This window comes from Balaenoptera ricei, chromosome 18, assembly GCF_028023285.1.
Source record: "Balaenoptera ricei isolate mBalRic1 chromosome 18, mBalRic1.hap2, whole genome shotgun sequence".
NCBI classification, from domain to species: Eukaryota; Metazoa; Chordata; class Mammalia; order Artiodactyla; family Balaenopteridae; genus Balaenoptera; species Balaenoptera ricei.
In genome coordinates, this window is record NC_082656.1 from 53,274,914 (window position 1) to 53,289,766 (window position 14,853).

Genomic DNA, 14,853 nt, shown 5'->3' on the forward strand with positions numbered 1-14,853 from the left:
ATACTATTTAGATTACTACAGCTTTGTAATAAAATTTGAAATCAGAAAGTGTGATACCTCCAGTTTTGCACTTCTTTCTCAAGATTGCTTTGACTATGCAGGGTCTTTTGTGGTTCTGTACACATTTGTCGATTGTTTTTTCTATTGCTGTGGAAAATGCCATTGGAATTTTAATAGGGATTGCACTGAATCTATAGATGACTTTGGGTAACGTGGACATTTTAACAATGTTAATTCTTCTAATCCATGAACGCTGGATATCTTTTCATTTAGAATTTGTGTCTTCTTTAATTTCTTTCATCAGTCTCTTGTAATTTTCAGTATACAGATCTTTAACCTCCTTGGTTAAATCTATTTCTAAGTATTTTATTGTTTTATAAATAGGATTATTTTCTTTCTTTTTCAGGTAGTTTGTTGTTAGTGTATAGAAATGCAAATAATTTTTGTATGTTGATTTTGTATCCACAACTTTACTGAATTCTTTTATTGGTTATAAGCTTTTTGGTGGATTCTTCAGAATTTTCTCTATATAAGATCCTATCATCTGCAAACAGAGAAAATGTCATTATATTGAACGTATTTTTTCATCTACCTTCTAGGAGTGATTCTTCCTGTTAATAAGTGTGTTTTATAAGCATGAGAAATATACTGGCCATTCGGATGTTGGCTATCTGAATCCATGAGGGTTGACATTTTTATGAACCATATTCAACCAGAGTATAAAACTCAGTTATTTTATGAGAAGTGTTTCCACTGTACCTGTCTCTTCTTGCAATTCTTTCCAGCCACAAAGTCCCTTCATTCTTATAATCTTTGCCCCAGGCATCGTCCAGCCCAGTGCTTCCCTGCCCCTTCCTCTTTCATAACACAGAGTAACTCCTTTCCCCCAATTCACCTAACTCCTCTCTACTCTACCCCACACAGTTGTTTAAAAAAACTTGGGCACCTCTACTGAACCAAAGCACTAATCAATGAAGCCAGTCCCTCCCTGTAGAGCAGTGGTTCTCAACTGGTGGTGATTTGGCCCCCAGGAGACATTTGGCAATGTCTGGAGACATTTTTGATTGTCACATCTACAGGGGTGCTGCTAGCATCTAGTGGGTGGAGGCCAGGGACGCTGCTAAATATCCTACAATGCACAAGACAATCCCTTATGACAAAGAATTATCCAGCCCAGATTGTCAGTAGTATACCTGTTGAGAAATCCTACTGTAAAGAAATTCTTGTATTAGCTTCAGTAATCTTTGGTATTTTCTACTCTGCTCCTATCAATGTTTTATTACTTCTGTGCATTAAGAGTTATATATTTTATACCCATACGCACACCAGTCAATAATCAATTGTTGAACACCAGATACGTGTCAGGCAGAGTTAGGCACTCCTAAGTTGCTCATAGTTCTATGAGGAAAACAGACAATATAATACCTCGTGATTGAAGGGGCTATGATTACATAAAGAAAAGGTGCCTGGGCTTCCCTGGTGGCGCAGTGGTTAAGAATCCGCCTGCCAATGCAGGGGACATGGGTTCGAGCCCTGATCTGGGAAGATCCCACATGTCGCGGAGCAACTAAGCCCGTGCGCCACAACTACTGAGCCTGTGCCCTAGAGCCCACGAGCTACAACTACTGAGCCCGCATGCCACAACTACTGAAGCCCACGTGCCTAGAGCCTGTGCTCCACAACAAGAGAAGCCACCGCAATGAGAAGCCCGCACACCGCAATGAAGAGCAGCCCCTGCTCGCTGCAACTAGGGAAAGCCCACGCACAGCAAGGAAGACTCAACACAGCCAATAAATAAATAAATTAATTAATTAATTAAAAAAAAAAAAAAGAAGGGGTACCTAATGTAGCCCAGGATGATCTGCAAAGATATTTTGAAGGATTCTGAGAAGGAAGAGGCCTGAATTGAATCTGGAAGAATACGTAGGAGAAAGCCAGGCAAAGAAAGGGAGAGAAGCACGTTTCTCACAAAGGGCAAAACATGGGTCAAGACACATGGTTAGAGAAGAGGGCAGCAGCAAGTCCTGAAGGATGTCAATGTGCTGGCAACGATCAGATGGCCCTTAAGGTGGCAACTGGGAGTCCTTGAAGGAGAAGTTAATTGGGTAGAATGATAAGATTTAATTTTACAAAGGTCATACAATTTCTGAAATCCGGCTGAGAGCTAATGAGGGCCTGAACTAAAGTAGAAATGAGGATGAGTAAGAGGGGCCAATTGGAGTGATATTGAGGAGACAGAAAGGACAGGACTGGGGATGGGGTGGACATGGAGGTAAGAGATGAGGAAGTCCAGCATGACCCCCAAATTTCAGGTGTGGTACCATTTACAAGTCAGGGAAGGCAAGGGGAAGTTTGTGGGATGAGATAGAAAGTCAATTTTGGATGTATCTTTGTGTCATACAAATGTTTTCATTTATAAAAGTAGTATACATGTCTCTTACCAAAAAATTGTAGAAGAGAGAGAAGTATGAAATGTCCATTCACTCAGTGTTAAACTTTGGATGGAGTTTTGTTTTGTTTTGTTTTGTTTTGGCTGTGCTGCCTGGCTTGCGGGATCTCAGTTCCCTGACCAGGGACTGAACCCCCGCCACATCAGTGAAAACCCCCAATCCTAACTACTAGGCCACGAGGGAACTCCCATAATTTGGGAGGGAGTGGAGTTTTTTCCAATTTGTTCTATGTGGAAAATTATGCATTTTAAAAATACAATCATAGTGGGATGAACTGGGAGATTGGGATTGACATATATACACAAATATATATAAAATAGATAACTAATGAGAACCTGCTGTAGAGCACAGGGAACTCTACTTCACTTTGCTGTACAGTAGAAACTAACACAACATTGTAAAACAACTATACCCCAATTAAAAAAAAATGCAATCACAAATTTGGGTGCTTTATAGATGTTTTTTCCCCACTTCATAATATATTTTTAAACATCTCTCTGTGTCATTGAACATCCTTTTACATTTTTATTGACTGCACAATATCTCACTCTATGGAAGAACCATAATTTACTTCACCATCCCTATTGTTTAGATTGCTTCGAGATTCTCATTTCTAGCAAATCATGTGTAATGCCATCACAGGTTGAGTCCTCCAGAAACTGACAGAAATGCCACTTGAAACATAAGATACTTATTAGGGATTGACCCCAGGGAAGTAAAGAGGGAAGGAACAGCAATGGGCAAGGGAGATGTTGAACTATGACAGAGGCTGACAGCTTCAACAGACCTCATATCTACAGAAAGGGCCCATCAGAGTTGTCCTGAATTGGGTGGAAATGACTGGGCTTTTATAACCTCACTCAATCACCAGACAAGGGCTGCTCTGGCAGGGGCATGACCTCAGGTGAGGCTGCGCTCTGTGGCCGAGGTAGACTTCCAAAGGGAGTTTTGGCCAGTGCATCTCTGTGTCCACTGCAGATGCTCATTGCGTGCATATATCTTCACTCATATCCTTAGGATAAATTCCCAGAAGTAGAATTGCTGCAGTAGAACGTGGGCATTTTAAAAACTTTTAATATTTATTACCAAATTACCTTCCAGAAAGATGGGTCACTTTCTCCTACCAACAGTTCAGTTCATCTCTAATATATAAGAACATGACAATTGTACTGTTTTATGTTTTTAAATATTGAAAGGCACCTCAAATTCTTTTGGAAAATAAATAATATCTGTGATGTTTTGTTATTGTGAATTTCATTTTTTAACTCCTAAGGCAGGTTACCTTTCTCTATAGAGCTGTATAAATCTTTCCAAAAGGATAAAACACTCTAATGACTGAGGGTAAGACACAAAGAACTGGATTTGGGTCTTGTGAGCTGCAAATCTGCAACACTAAAGAGACAGAAATGGCTGGTGCTTGAGCTGACTTGAAACAGAATTTGCAGTACCCTATAGCTCTTTCCATGTGAGTATCTGAGCAAATAAATGAAATTCCCACTTATTAGGAAAAATCCATATTTGACACACTACTGTTAGAGAGAGATGAATGGGAAATAACCATCATTTATTAAGTGCCTGCTCCATGCCAAGCAATGTCCTTGGCTTTTACATACACCATCATATTTAATTCTCACAAGAACCCTTTGAAGTAGTTATTATCGCCACATTTTTCAGGTGAGGAAATTGAAGCTCAGAGAATTTGGTAACTTGGTAACCTTAGTCATACAAGTTCCCAAGCCTGTGCACTTCTTGCCATCCTGGGCTGCTGCCCCCAAAGCTGTAAGTCAAGTGACACAGCAGTAGCTTTAAATGGTATAGTATATATATATAAAACAACTGTAGTAACAGTAACTCTCATGAAGCTTGCAGAATGTCTGTCTTTCTACTGGGTTGGAAGTCCATAGGATTCACTGTCTAAAATTTTTAAATTACACATATAATGTGCTCACTAAATATTTAATAGAACAGGTCTTAAATAGCCGGAAAGAAATTTCTTCCTAGTTTCGTTTATCCTTTCATCCTCATTTTGGGTTTGTCCTGATCATGGTGTCGTCAGGAGGCAAAGAGATGATCCAGTCAACGGTTTCCCACTTTAGCAGGAACAACTGTGAGCTCTTCTAAACAGACCCACTGACTACAGACAACGCCAGTGAAAAAAGGGTTGGATGAAAATAAACATAACAAATAAACACCATCCTCTAGAAGTCACCCCAGTCGGGAAGGATGCCGGTGAAATCTTTATTCAGAAGTGTAAATGAGTTTAATCCAGCCTTTAGATCTAACTTCTAGGTAACAGGAAGTAGTGAGGGAAGAGAAATATGTTGAAGACACCGCAAAGAAGCCATAAGACAAGTCTAGAAGTCTGCCTGGTTTCTTTTTAAGAAGATAATGTCATTCTAAAAAGGGGGAGGGGGTAGAGTGGGAGAGAAGGAGGAGGCTATACTAGGCTAAAAAAAAAATGCAATGTGTGGTTATTGTTTGAATTTCTGGTCTAAGTCAGCTGTAAAAGACATTTTGGAATCCATTGGAGGAATTTGAGTCTGGACTGGGCATATATTAATACTAAGTAATTAAGGTTAGCTTTAGTTAGGTGTGAAAATGGTAATATGGTTATGTAGAAAAGCGTTCTTTAAAGAACGAGATGTATATTATAATACTTAGAGATGAAATATCTATCTTTAAGTAGGAAATATGTATATTTTCAGGAGAAAATGTGATGAGGTAAATAAGGCAAAACTGGGTTTTCGCTATCCATTATACTAGTCTCTCTGCTCTTGACATCGTTTTGCATCATAAAGAGGATCAAACGGGGGGGGGGGGTGGGAAAAAAGGGATGGCTTCCTTTACCGGGGTAAGAACCGATCTCTATCTTCTTCCAACAGTGACAACATCAACGTGTGGCCCGGATAGGGCTTCAGGATCATGAAGCGAGATTCCAGGGAGCCTAGACAGACGAGCAGGTTCCTTTCCGGAGATCTGATTTCTGTGGGAAAAGAACCCGCGTAAGGCAAGTCTTGAGCCTTCGACCCTGCAGTCCTGCGCACGTACCCAGGCCCCCTGCGGATGGTGAATAACCGGTCACCTTACTGCCCCCTAAGTGTTCCCAGGCCACGCAGGGTGGCGGGCGTGACGCTCAGGGTGAGGGCGGGAGAATGCTGCGTTCCCCTCCTCTCCGACCCTTCGCGGAGGGATGGGGCCTGAGTAGCAGGTATCTTCCACCTCACCCACCTGGAAGCGAAGCGGAGAGGGGCTGGCCCAGGCTGGGGGAAATGGGCCGCACGTGCCAAGGCCACTACCCTCACCTGCCGCCAGGAGAGCTCCGGCCGCGGCAGGGGGCGGAGACCCGGGAGTGCGGACGTCCTCACCTGGCGGCGGGGCGGGCGCGCGGCGGACTCCGCCGGAGAGGGAGCGGCGCGCGGCGAAGTCGGGCCGCAGGTGAGGGCGGCGGGCCGGGCCGCGCTCCACCGCGGGGGACGTCTCTTGGCTGGGAAAAGGTGCAATTGTGAGCAGCTATTCCTGGTATGTCAGGCGGGCCGGGCGGCCGCGAGCCCTGGGGGCGCCGCTTCCCGGGGCCCCGGCAGAGGGAAGGCGGCCAGGCGGCCGGAGGCGGGAAGGATGCGGACAGGATGCGGGCGCGGGGGCGCATCTCCTCCGGGCGGGGCCGCGGTCCGGCGGGCGGCGCGGGAGCGGGTGCGTGGCCCGGGCCACGGCCTCCTGGCGGACGGTGGCATCCCCTGGGCCAGACTGTCCGACCACAAGGGCCGCTGCGGCCGGGAGCCCCCGGGCGCGGCGGGGGGTAGGGTGGGGAGGACGGAAGCGGCGGCTGGGAGGCCGGGAGTGGGCGGCGGGGGTGCGGCATCCCGGGAGGGCGGCGGCCGCGCAGCCACTTTTGAAGTCCAAACAGTCCTCGGGGCTGGTGCCGCGCGCCGCCTCTGGTAGCCCGCTCCGCCTCCCGCGCTCCGCCTGGGTCTCCGCGGCGTGTTCAGGAGTTTAGAGAAAGCCGCGGCTTTAAGTTCTCGTGGGTTCGAAACTTTACCGAACTGCAGGGCGCAACAAAGGGTCGGAGAGCCCGGGCGTCTTGCAGCCGGAGAGAGGCCGGAGCAGTGGCACCTCCCGCCTTTCCGCGCACCCACTATGTCTCTCTCTCCCCCTCTCCCCCTAGTTCTGGAAGTGATGGAGGAGGCGGAGGCCGACTGCGCCCTAGCGTTCGCCGAGGCCCAGAGATGGGTGGAGGTGAGTGCCTTTACTCCTCTTCTTTCCGCACGACTTGGCGGCCTCGCGGCCGCTCCCGCCACTCTGCTTTCAGCCGCCTCCCGGACCTTAGCTGGCGCAGCGCCTCAGGCTGGTTCGCTCAGCAGTTTGGGGGACTTTGCGAGTTCTGCGCCTCCTATGATTTAACGTCCAGCGAAGCTTAGCGCTGCCCTCCCCCCCGCCCCCCCGACGGTCTCGCTGGCTTCCCCGGAGCTCCTCTGCCAGGACAGAGTCGAGAGCTTGGCCCCGCGGGTTTGGGGACCGCGCATCTCTGTGGACCAGCCCACGTCCGCGCCAGGACGCCTGGGATGTCCCTGCTGGGCAGAGACGGCCCAGGGTCCTCGGGTGCGTTTCTCTGGGGTGGCTAGAAGTGGAAATGCCTGAAACGTACCTGCTTGGGCAGCGTATTGTGTGTTGTGTGGGAGGGCGGATGGAGGAGGTTAGACACCTGTGGCGCACCTGGAGAGATGCTTTCTCCGAGGCAGCTTCCGGAGCCGAGGGTGTGTGAGTCAAGGCGCGTACGTTTTCCAAAGTCGGCATTGATAAGACCAAGATATCCTGAAATCACTCACTCAAGGGTTGTTAGTTTCCCAGCTGTGCCTCAGGGAGGAGATCTTCCATTCCCCTCCTTGCCGTTAAAAAGGAGATGGTCTCTTGGAAGTTCCTTGATCAACGCATTAGGGTTACGTTTGTCTGTAGAAAGTTAACACCAGGACTTCTAGCCGTTTTATTATTGGATGAAAAAGATGACTTTTATAATGATGCTAAAGAAGTCTTACGAGCAGATGTGAATCAGGAACCAAAACTATTGCCTTTATCAGCCTTGCAGGCATTTAAGGGTTATTGATGCCACGTGCTGGTCTACTCAACGTATTTAAAAATTCAAATTAGGATTAAAGGTTATTCCATGGAAAAACAATATATTCAAGAATCCCAGAGCAAACAGTATTTTAAGACAATTCATTTCTCTTTAAAGAAATAAATTATGTATGTGGAAAAAAAGATAAACTTTAAATGTTATGTTTTTCACGCTAAAGGAAAGTGAATGTATCATTACCCACTAGACAGTGGCAGGAGGTGGAGACGGGGGGGGCGTCTAAGAAATTAGCTTTGCCATCTTTTTGTACTGGAACTTGAGCTGGTTTGAAGGTGACTTAGAACGGTGTGAGGGGAGAGCGTGGGGAGGTTGGGAGAAGAATAAACAGTGTATTCTGAATTGAAATGAGAGTGGAAAAATTCCAGCAATGTAGTTAAGAGAAATAACTTCCCCCATTCATAAACCTTGAAAAGTCAAGGCTTCCAAAGGTAATTTTCCATTAGCAGTATGTGTACTGCATAATTTTAGAAATCAAACTTGCCCTTCTGTGTTTGAATGTTGGGACAGAGAGAGGGAGAAGGGAAGAAATATAGGGATACTTTCTTGGCCATACAGGGCTCCTTGTATCTGCAAGTTCTGTATTTGCTTCAGGGAATCTGTGAATATGGATGATTTCACATCCTTTCGTTTTTCAGTATACAGATTTTTGAAATCTAAACATTCCTTTTTCTTTTTTGTGATAGCTTGCTTATAATTGGAGACTTCTGTGAGAAATTTGTATCTAATAAACTCTGGGGAGGTGTGTTGTGATAAAAGATACCCCATGTGTTTGGTAAATGGGCTCATCTTCCCACCCCCATCCAACTCCACCTAAAAGTGTTTGTCAGCAATGATTTGGCAACTCTGTAAAGTGCTTTGTTCATCATTAGCAGAAAGCCAAATCTTTCTAAAGTCTTTGCCATATAATTTTAATATGGTTAACTCTTATGAAATTAAAATTAAGTGACTTTTTCCCCCTAGTGCCACAGGGAGCGAGGCAGTACGTTCATTGAAGATATGTGAATAATTTACATATTCATATATACTTTTGGTATACTTGGGACACTGAAGTGACAGCATTGTGTTCACTGTTAGGTTTATGTTATTTCTCCAGTTAGTGTCCAAATTTATCTGTCTCCTTAGCTTTGCCTTTATAACCAGAGCACATATTTTAAAATATTGCTCCTGCCAAAAGAAGCAGAGTGAATGAGTGTCTCATTCCACAACCACTTAACCCTGAGAACCCCTAATTTGAGGATAAAATATTGATTCCAAAGTGTATTTATAAACTATTTTGGAAAGCAAGGAAGATTATAGTGTAAATCTTTCTCCTGCTTACTAATAGCCTTACTCCATTTTTCCGTTTCTATCCTACTTTCTTCTACATACATTGAAGCATAAGTGGTTCATTCATATATATATATATATTTTTATATATACACAGTACACATATATAAACATATATGTATTATTATGTGAATTATATCATTCATATATATGTATTTATATATATACATATAACACACACAAATACATTAATAATACTATAATATACATATTATATGTATTGTATGTAATATACATATAATATAATCTGCTACCTTTATTCTCAGCTGCAGCTTTGACCAACCCAAGGTCAGAAAACTCCGATAACCTTGTAAATCTTTGAAAGATGACCAGAGTCCATGGCGGTATGTCCTTGCCATTTCCATTCTGCATCAGCGATTTTAAATAACTAATGTATTATTCCCACAACCAAAGTTAAAGTCTTAAATTTGTTTTGTTTTGGGAGGAGGAGAAAGGGTAAGGTGAGGGCTAGTGCTTGTTATTCTGCCAATTATTGTCATTTCATGACTCTTTTTGTTTATTTCAAATTGTTTCTTCAATATTTAAAAGTATATATATACTTCTGGTTAGTTTCATATTTGAAATCAAAACATGTAGGAACATAACCTTTTAAGGTAATTCAGCATCATGATACTGGATTATTACCTGGTTGGAAATGTGGTTTGGAATATTAATAATGTATTGAGCTAGTTTATGATTAAACACGGGTTGAAAGCCAAATAATGTAATGGTTTGAAGGCAGAGGCAGAGGGGAAGCTTGATTCTAGCAAGGTCATGGAGTGGGAGAGGGAGTGGGAGAGGAAGTGGTAGAAAATGCAGCCCGGACCCTCTAATTTTAGTCCTTTTCTTCAGCACCTTTTAATTTTCTGTACCTAATAGTTTCCTCTGTCCCTCTGTTTATGGAGCATTTAAAAACCTGTGATAAACAGACAAAATACCAGTGAAATTGAAAACTGAGTATATTGCTCATTGCATTGGTTGGTCGCCCATTCCAGTCTGTGACTTAATGTTCCTATCTAGGTTGACGTTTAAACACAGTAGTAATTTTTATGACTGGAGCGGATCAGGCTAACTTAATTCAACACCTTCCTGCTCACCTGCCCGTCCTGTTATCTCTGTGTTCAAAGTTTTCAGTATCACTGTCACCCTGTAGAAGGACCAAAGCGATGCCAACTTGAGCTCATGGCCATGCCTGGCACCAGAATATGAATCCTTCCCCAGTTACTTCCAACTGGTCTGTTTCTCCACCCGCCCCATTTTTGTCCTTTGGGAGTTGTGTGCTGGTCATCACTTTTGTTTGCCTTTAGTGCTAAATTTTTAAAGAATCGCACTCTGTGGGTCCCCCATTGATATTTACAAAATTTGCCCGAGTGGTTTCCCTCTTTCTCTGTAAACTGCATCCCTTCTACTGGTGGTTTCCAACCTGTGGTCTGGTGTGAAAGGGTTTGCTGGGTGCACTTGAATCCTCAGTGCATACCAGTGTTGTCTGTAGACTAAATGAAGGTCTCATGATTTGTACTGTTGCTTTTCAAATGGATGTAGAGCGACGTAAACATGCATTTGAAAATGTTACTGAATTCATAGAAGCATTTCTGGTAATTATATATAATTTCAATTAACAGATACTAAACTTGAAAAGACTCTGATGGTAAAACTTTGTTTAAAATTTTAAATGTTAGAAAGCAATTCTTACACTAGCTGTTGCAATTAAAATTAGTTTTTCAGAATATAAACCTGATTTTGTTTTTTGTTGTCTGAGGAGCCATGAAAAGATTTTAAAAGTCCGCATTTACATTAAGCTGTGAAGTGTAGCATTCACAGCCCTTTACAATCTGGTCTCTGTCTGTATATCTTTATTTTTTGCTCATTTTCTCCATCACTATTTGCATAGTTGCCAGACAGCATAGACATTAAAAGCACAGATTTGTACAGATATCCCCAGAACTTATTTATCTTATAACTAGAAGTTTGTACCTTTTGACCACCTTCATCCAATTCATGATGGCTGCAATTAACACTGCTGTACAGTATATTTGAAAGTTACTAAGAGAGTAAATCTTAAAAGTTCTCATCACGAGGAAAAAAGTTTTTTTGTAACTATATGAGGAGATGGATGTTGACTGACCTTACTGTGGTAATCACCTCACAATATACGTCAAATTGTTAGGTGGTACACCTTTAACTCATACCAAGCTGTGTGCCAATTAAATCTCAATAAAGCTGAAAAAAAAAACCAAAACACCGTTTTGGAATCAAATCATTGTTCAAGTCCTGGCTCAGCTTCTTAAATGCCGTAGGCCTCAGTCAGTGTTCTTCCTTGAGCCTCCAGTGGTGCTTACGCCAGTTGAATGAGATGCTCACTGTAAAGGAATTAGTGCTCCCTAATCCTTGCTTGTGTTTCCCCGCCCCGCACAGGGTGCCATTTTCTCACCTCCAGGCTGTTGTGTGTGGAGCGCCTGTTATTCCCTGTTTACCTAATATATGTTGCTCCTCTGCATTCTTCCATGCTTGGGCTCTCCAGTCAAGCTTTATGTGAAGCCTTTTCTCGGCCACCGAGCCTCCACCCCACCCATTTCTTCCTTATCACTATTGCTTGTATGGATTTCTCTTTTTTGCTCTCTGTGGTGTAATTACAAACATGCTTCCGTATTAGACTAGGAGCTAACTGAGGGCAGGAACAATATCTTGTCTTTTGCTTGAGGATTTGGCACAGTGCCAGGTAAACACTTGTTGACTGAATGTACAATCCTAAGGCTGGAGCTTTAACAAAACCTAAGGACCAGGACTCTTTCCTTCTCCCAGTGGAAATGTGCATCAGTGTCCAAAGCTGAGCTTGTTGCTTTGGCAGTTGGTTGGGACCAGCTACAAGATACGCCTTCATCTGGGTGCCAGTGTGTACTTGCCTATTTACTCAGTATTTCCCCTTCTGCCCCAACCCTGTTCCTGAGTGATGTCACTCTACTCCTGCCTTTTAGTTACTGGTTTCCCTCATGGGGACTTACAGTCGTTCTGTTATCCAAAAAATGCCTATGAAGTGCCTACTCTGTACCAGGCACTTGCTGGGCTTACTGATTCAGCTGTCAATTCTTTAGTATCTTTCTAGGACCTCCAGACAGAGTGCACCCCATGAGGAGCAGACATGCAGACAGACCCTGCAGCGCCGTCAGATAATTGCTGTGATGGAATTTTGCCCCATGTGTAGTGATAGCATTTGGGAGGCAGCCTGAGCTCACAGAGGAGGCAGCACTTGAGTCGAGGCTGGAGTGGGGCTAACACCTTTGCCCCCTGGGCTAGAGCATTGTGACTTTGTAATTTGTTGAGAGATCTTGAGGTTGCATACAGCACAACTTTCAGGAGTTGCTTGGAGTAGTTTATTTATTTATCTTTATTTTTTATTTTTATTTTTTACATTTAAAAAATTTTATTTATTTATTTTTGGCTGCGTTGGGTCCTCGTTGCTGCGCGTGGGCTCTCTCTAGTTGTGGGGAGCAGAGGCTACTCTTTGTTGCGGTGCACGGGCTTCTCATTGCGGTGGCTTCTCTTGTTGAGGAGCATGGGCTCTAGGTGCGTGGGCTCAGTAGTTGTGGCATGCGGACTCAGTAGTTGTGGCTTGTGGGCTTGAGTGCAGGCTCAGTAATTGTGGCGCTTGGGCTTCGTTGCTCCGTGGCATGTGGGATCTTCCCAGACCAGGACTCGAACTCGTGTCCCCTGCATTGGCAGGCAGATTCTTAACCACTGAGCCACCAGGGAAGCCCCAGAGTAGTTTATTTTTGTTCAGGTAATCTCTGCATGCAGTGAAATGCATAGATTTTAAGTGTAGAGTTGCAGGATATACCTTTTTGTCAAATGTATAGGCCCATGTACCCAGCACCCCAATCGAGTTATCGCATATTTTTACCACTCAAGAACGTTTCCTTCCAGTAGGGCACATCAGTCTTCACCTCTCCACTCTTTGGATTTCTAGCATCATAGATTTCTCAGGGCAGTTGTGAGCAGCCAAGGAGTGTCTTGATGTCAATTTGTTTCTTTTTTCTTTATGCAGCATCTTACTATTTCTTAAACACATCCTCTTTATTTAGCAAATAAGAAAGGGTCCTAGGACAGGAGGGGTGGCGAGAGTTGAGGGCGTTCACAGAATTCTCTTGGGAAGGAACTGATTCACACAAAGAGGAACCAGGGCAGAGATGCTGTTAGAATAGCTTGATTCCAGAAAGGGTAAACAGATATGACAAGGTATTTCCTGAGGAAGTGGGAGGATTCTAGCAGTGTCAGTCATTCTGGATCCTTCCAATGTACTGCTACACTGAAGGCTAGAAGTGGACCTCTTCTTAAAGTGGGGGAAAATAGTAGGAACTGGTACCTTTAATAAAACAGAGTGTTCTTGACCCGACTAGAGAAATGAACTCCCTGGGCCAAAGGAAATGAATGATTTTTTGGTTCTTGATGCACATCATCAAGTCACTCTGTGAAAGCTTTGTGCTAATTTGCAGCCATGAGCAGAGGCTGGAGGCCCCAGCCGCTCATTATTCTGGCCAGAATTAGAAATTGTCATTTGCATTTTCCCTCTAAATAAATAGATGAAAGATGTACATTCTGCTTTTTCTTAGGTCACTAATGAAGTTAAACGTTTGTCTAACCGATGACTCATTGGGGTTTCTCCAGTGAGGAAGGGTGAAGCTGGAACAGGGAGGGTTCTACCTCCTCTAAATGAGGTCACAAAAGGCTCAGAGGGCCCCTGGCCTGGTGAGGTGAGTCTCCAAGGTCATAGGCCAGGGTAGGGCCATTGAGGAAGCTTCCCCTGAGTTGTCTCACTTTGCTTTTGGGTTGTTTGGAGATAGGCCCGTTGAGTTCTGCACACAATTATGAGATAAAGAATGGAACAGTTGGCCGTTTTGAGGAATCCATAAAGCTCCTCCGAGGCTGAGAGAGGAGTAATTTCCCCGGCGTGTGGAAGGAAGTGTGCGATTCGTTCAACCCGTTGGGCTCTTGGCCTTCTGTGTGGTGCTCCAGGGCGCTCTGTCTCTGGACGCTCAGAGGGCTTTGGGTGGTCAGGGATTTCTACTGAGACTAACTGGCTCCTTTTATCTCCTCCTTCCTTTCAAAATCACTTCTCAGCATAACAGCATTTGAGTTTTAGAAAAGCACTGGTTTTGAGAACGTTAGTTAAGAAAAACCAAGCAACGTCAGCACATTTACCCGACTCTCTTAGTCCAGAGAAATAGATTGCAGGTGAACTCTTTCATCTGTTAAGTCTATTATCTGCAGATTGAATTGTCCATGTTGTTCCTGTGCCCTACAGCCCCTGACAGACAGTTCTCAGGTTCTTCCTGAACAAATGAAAGTTTTGTGTCCAGTCAAAAGGTTGGCTGATTTAAGTGATGTCCGTAGATCTCCTTAAATCTGTTAATTGTCAAAAATGTATCTGAGCCCGAGGAAATGAAAAACGATGTGTTGTACCCGTGTTTACCCTTTGCAAAGGTAATTGTCGGGTATGTTTCTTTAAAAACACTTTTGATGTACTCAGAGCTCTTAATAAGGACGATACCTGTCATGTATGCACAGCTTTGAAAACAGGTTTAGCACACTCACTCTGCCACTTACAGATGAATCGCCACACGGCCCCATAATCAGCCTTTTCAAAGACTGTAAAATCCTCCCTGATAGGCTTCTCAAAGCCTGGTTCTAATTCCCGGGTACAGGATGCTCAGTTTGGTGCTTACGTGTGTTTAGATGATAGTGCACAGCCCTAGACATCACATCTGTCTTTAAGTACCTGGGGGATTGTCTTAAGGAGAGAGGATAGAAGAGTCTTCTGTGGGCTCAGAGGGTAGGACTGGTAATAACTGATTGGGCACAGTGAGACTTTTGGCTCAAGTATTTTAAAGACCCTTCTATAAATAAAGAGCTGTCCTACACCAGAATGGACTGACTTGAATGGTGGGTTACCTC

The 14,853-nt window shown here is 44.0% G+C and overlaps 1 protein-coding gene and 1 long non-coding RNA gene across 21 annotated transcripts in view; one reads left to right on the forward strand and one right to left on the reverse strand.

Moving 5' to 3' along the window:
- Positions 1-3,995: 3,995 nt before the first annotated feature.
- LOC132352454 (uncharacterized) lies at positions 3,996-6,871 on the reverse strand. 2 transcript variants are annotated; one of them, XR_009498713.1, is made up of 2 exons: positions 5,679-6,871; positions 3,996-5,433 (listed from the first exon to the last, which is right to left on the reverse strand). It is a non-coding gene; the product is annotated as an uncharacterized LOC132352454 (long non-coding RNA). The 2 variants fall into 2 exon arrangements; XR_009498714.1 differs by having other exon boundaries at positions 5,753-5,813.
- The window catches only part of LMO7 (LIM domain 7), a 196,263-nt gene continuing 187,161 nt past the window's right edge, over positions 5,752-14,853 (forward strand). For 4 of the 19 annotated variants that reach the window (XM_059902911.1, XM_059902913.1, XM_059902916.1 and 1 more), the window contains exons 1-2: positions 5,754-5,885; positions 6,613-6,683. In XM_059902911.1, coding sequence (XP_059758894.1) covers positions 6,624-6,683 — 60 coding nt within the window. In that variant the 5' untranslated portion in view covers positions 5,754-5,885; positions 6,613-6,623. Of the gene's footprint in view, positions 5,970-6,033; positions 6,141-6,361; positions 6,684-9,228; positions 9,249-14,853 lie in introns of those variants that run through there. The other 15 variants (XM_059902932.1, XM_059902930.1, XM_059902919.1 and 12 more) reach the window with 13 other exon arrangements.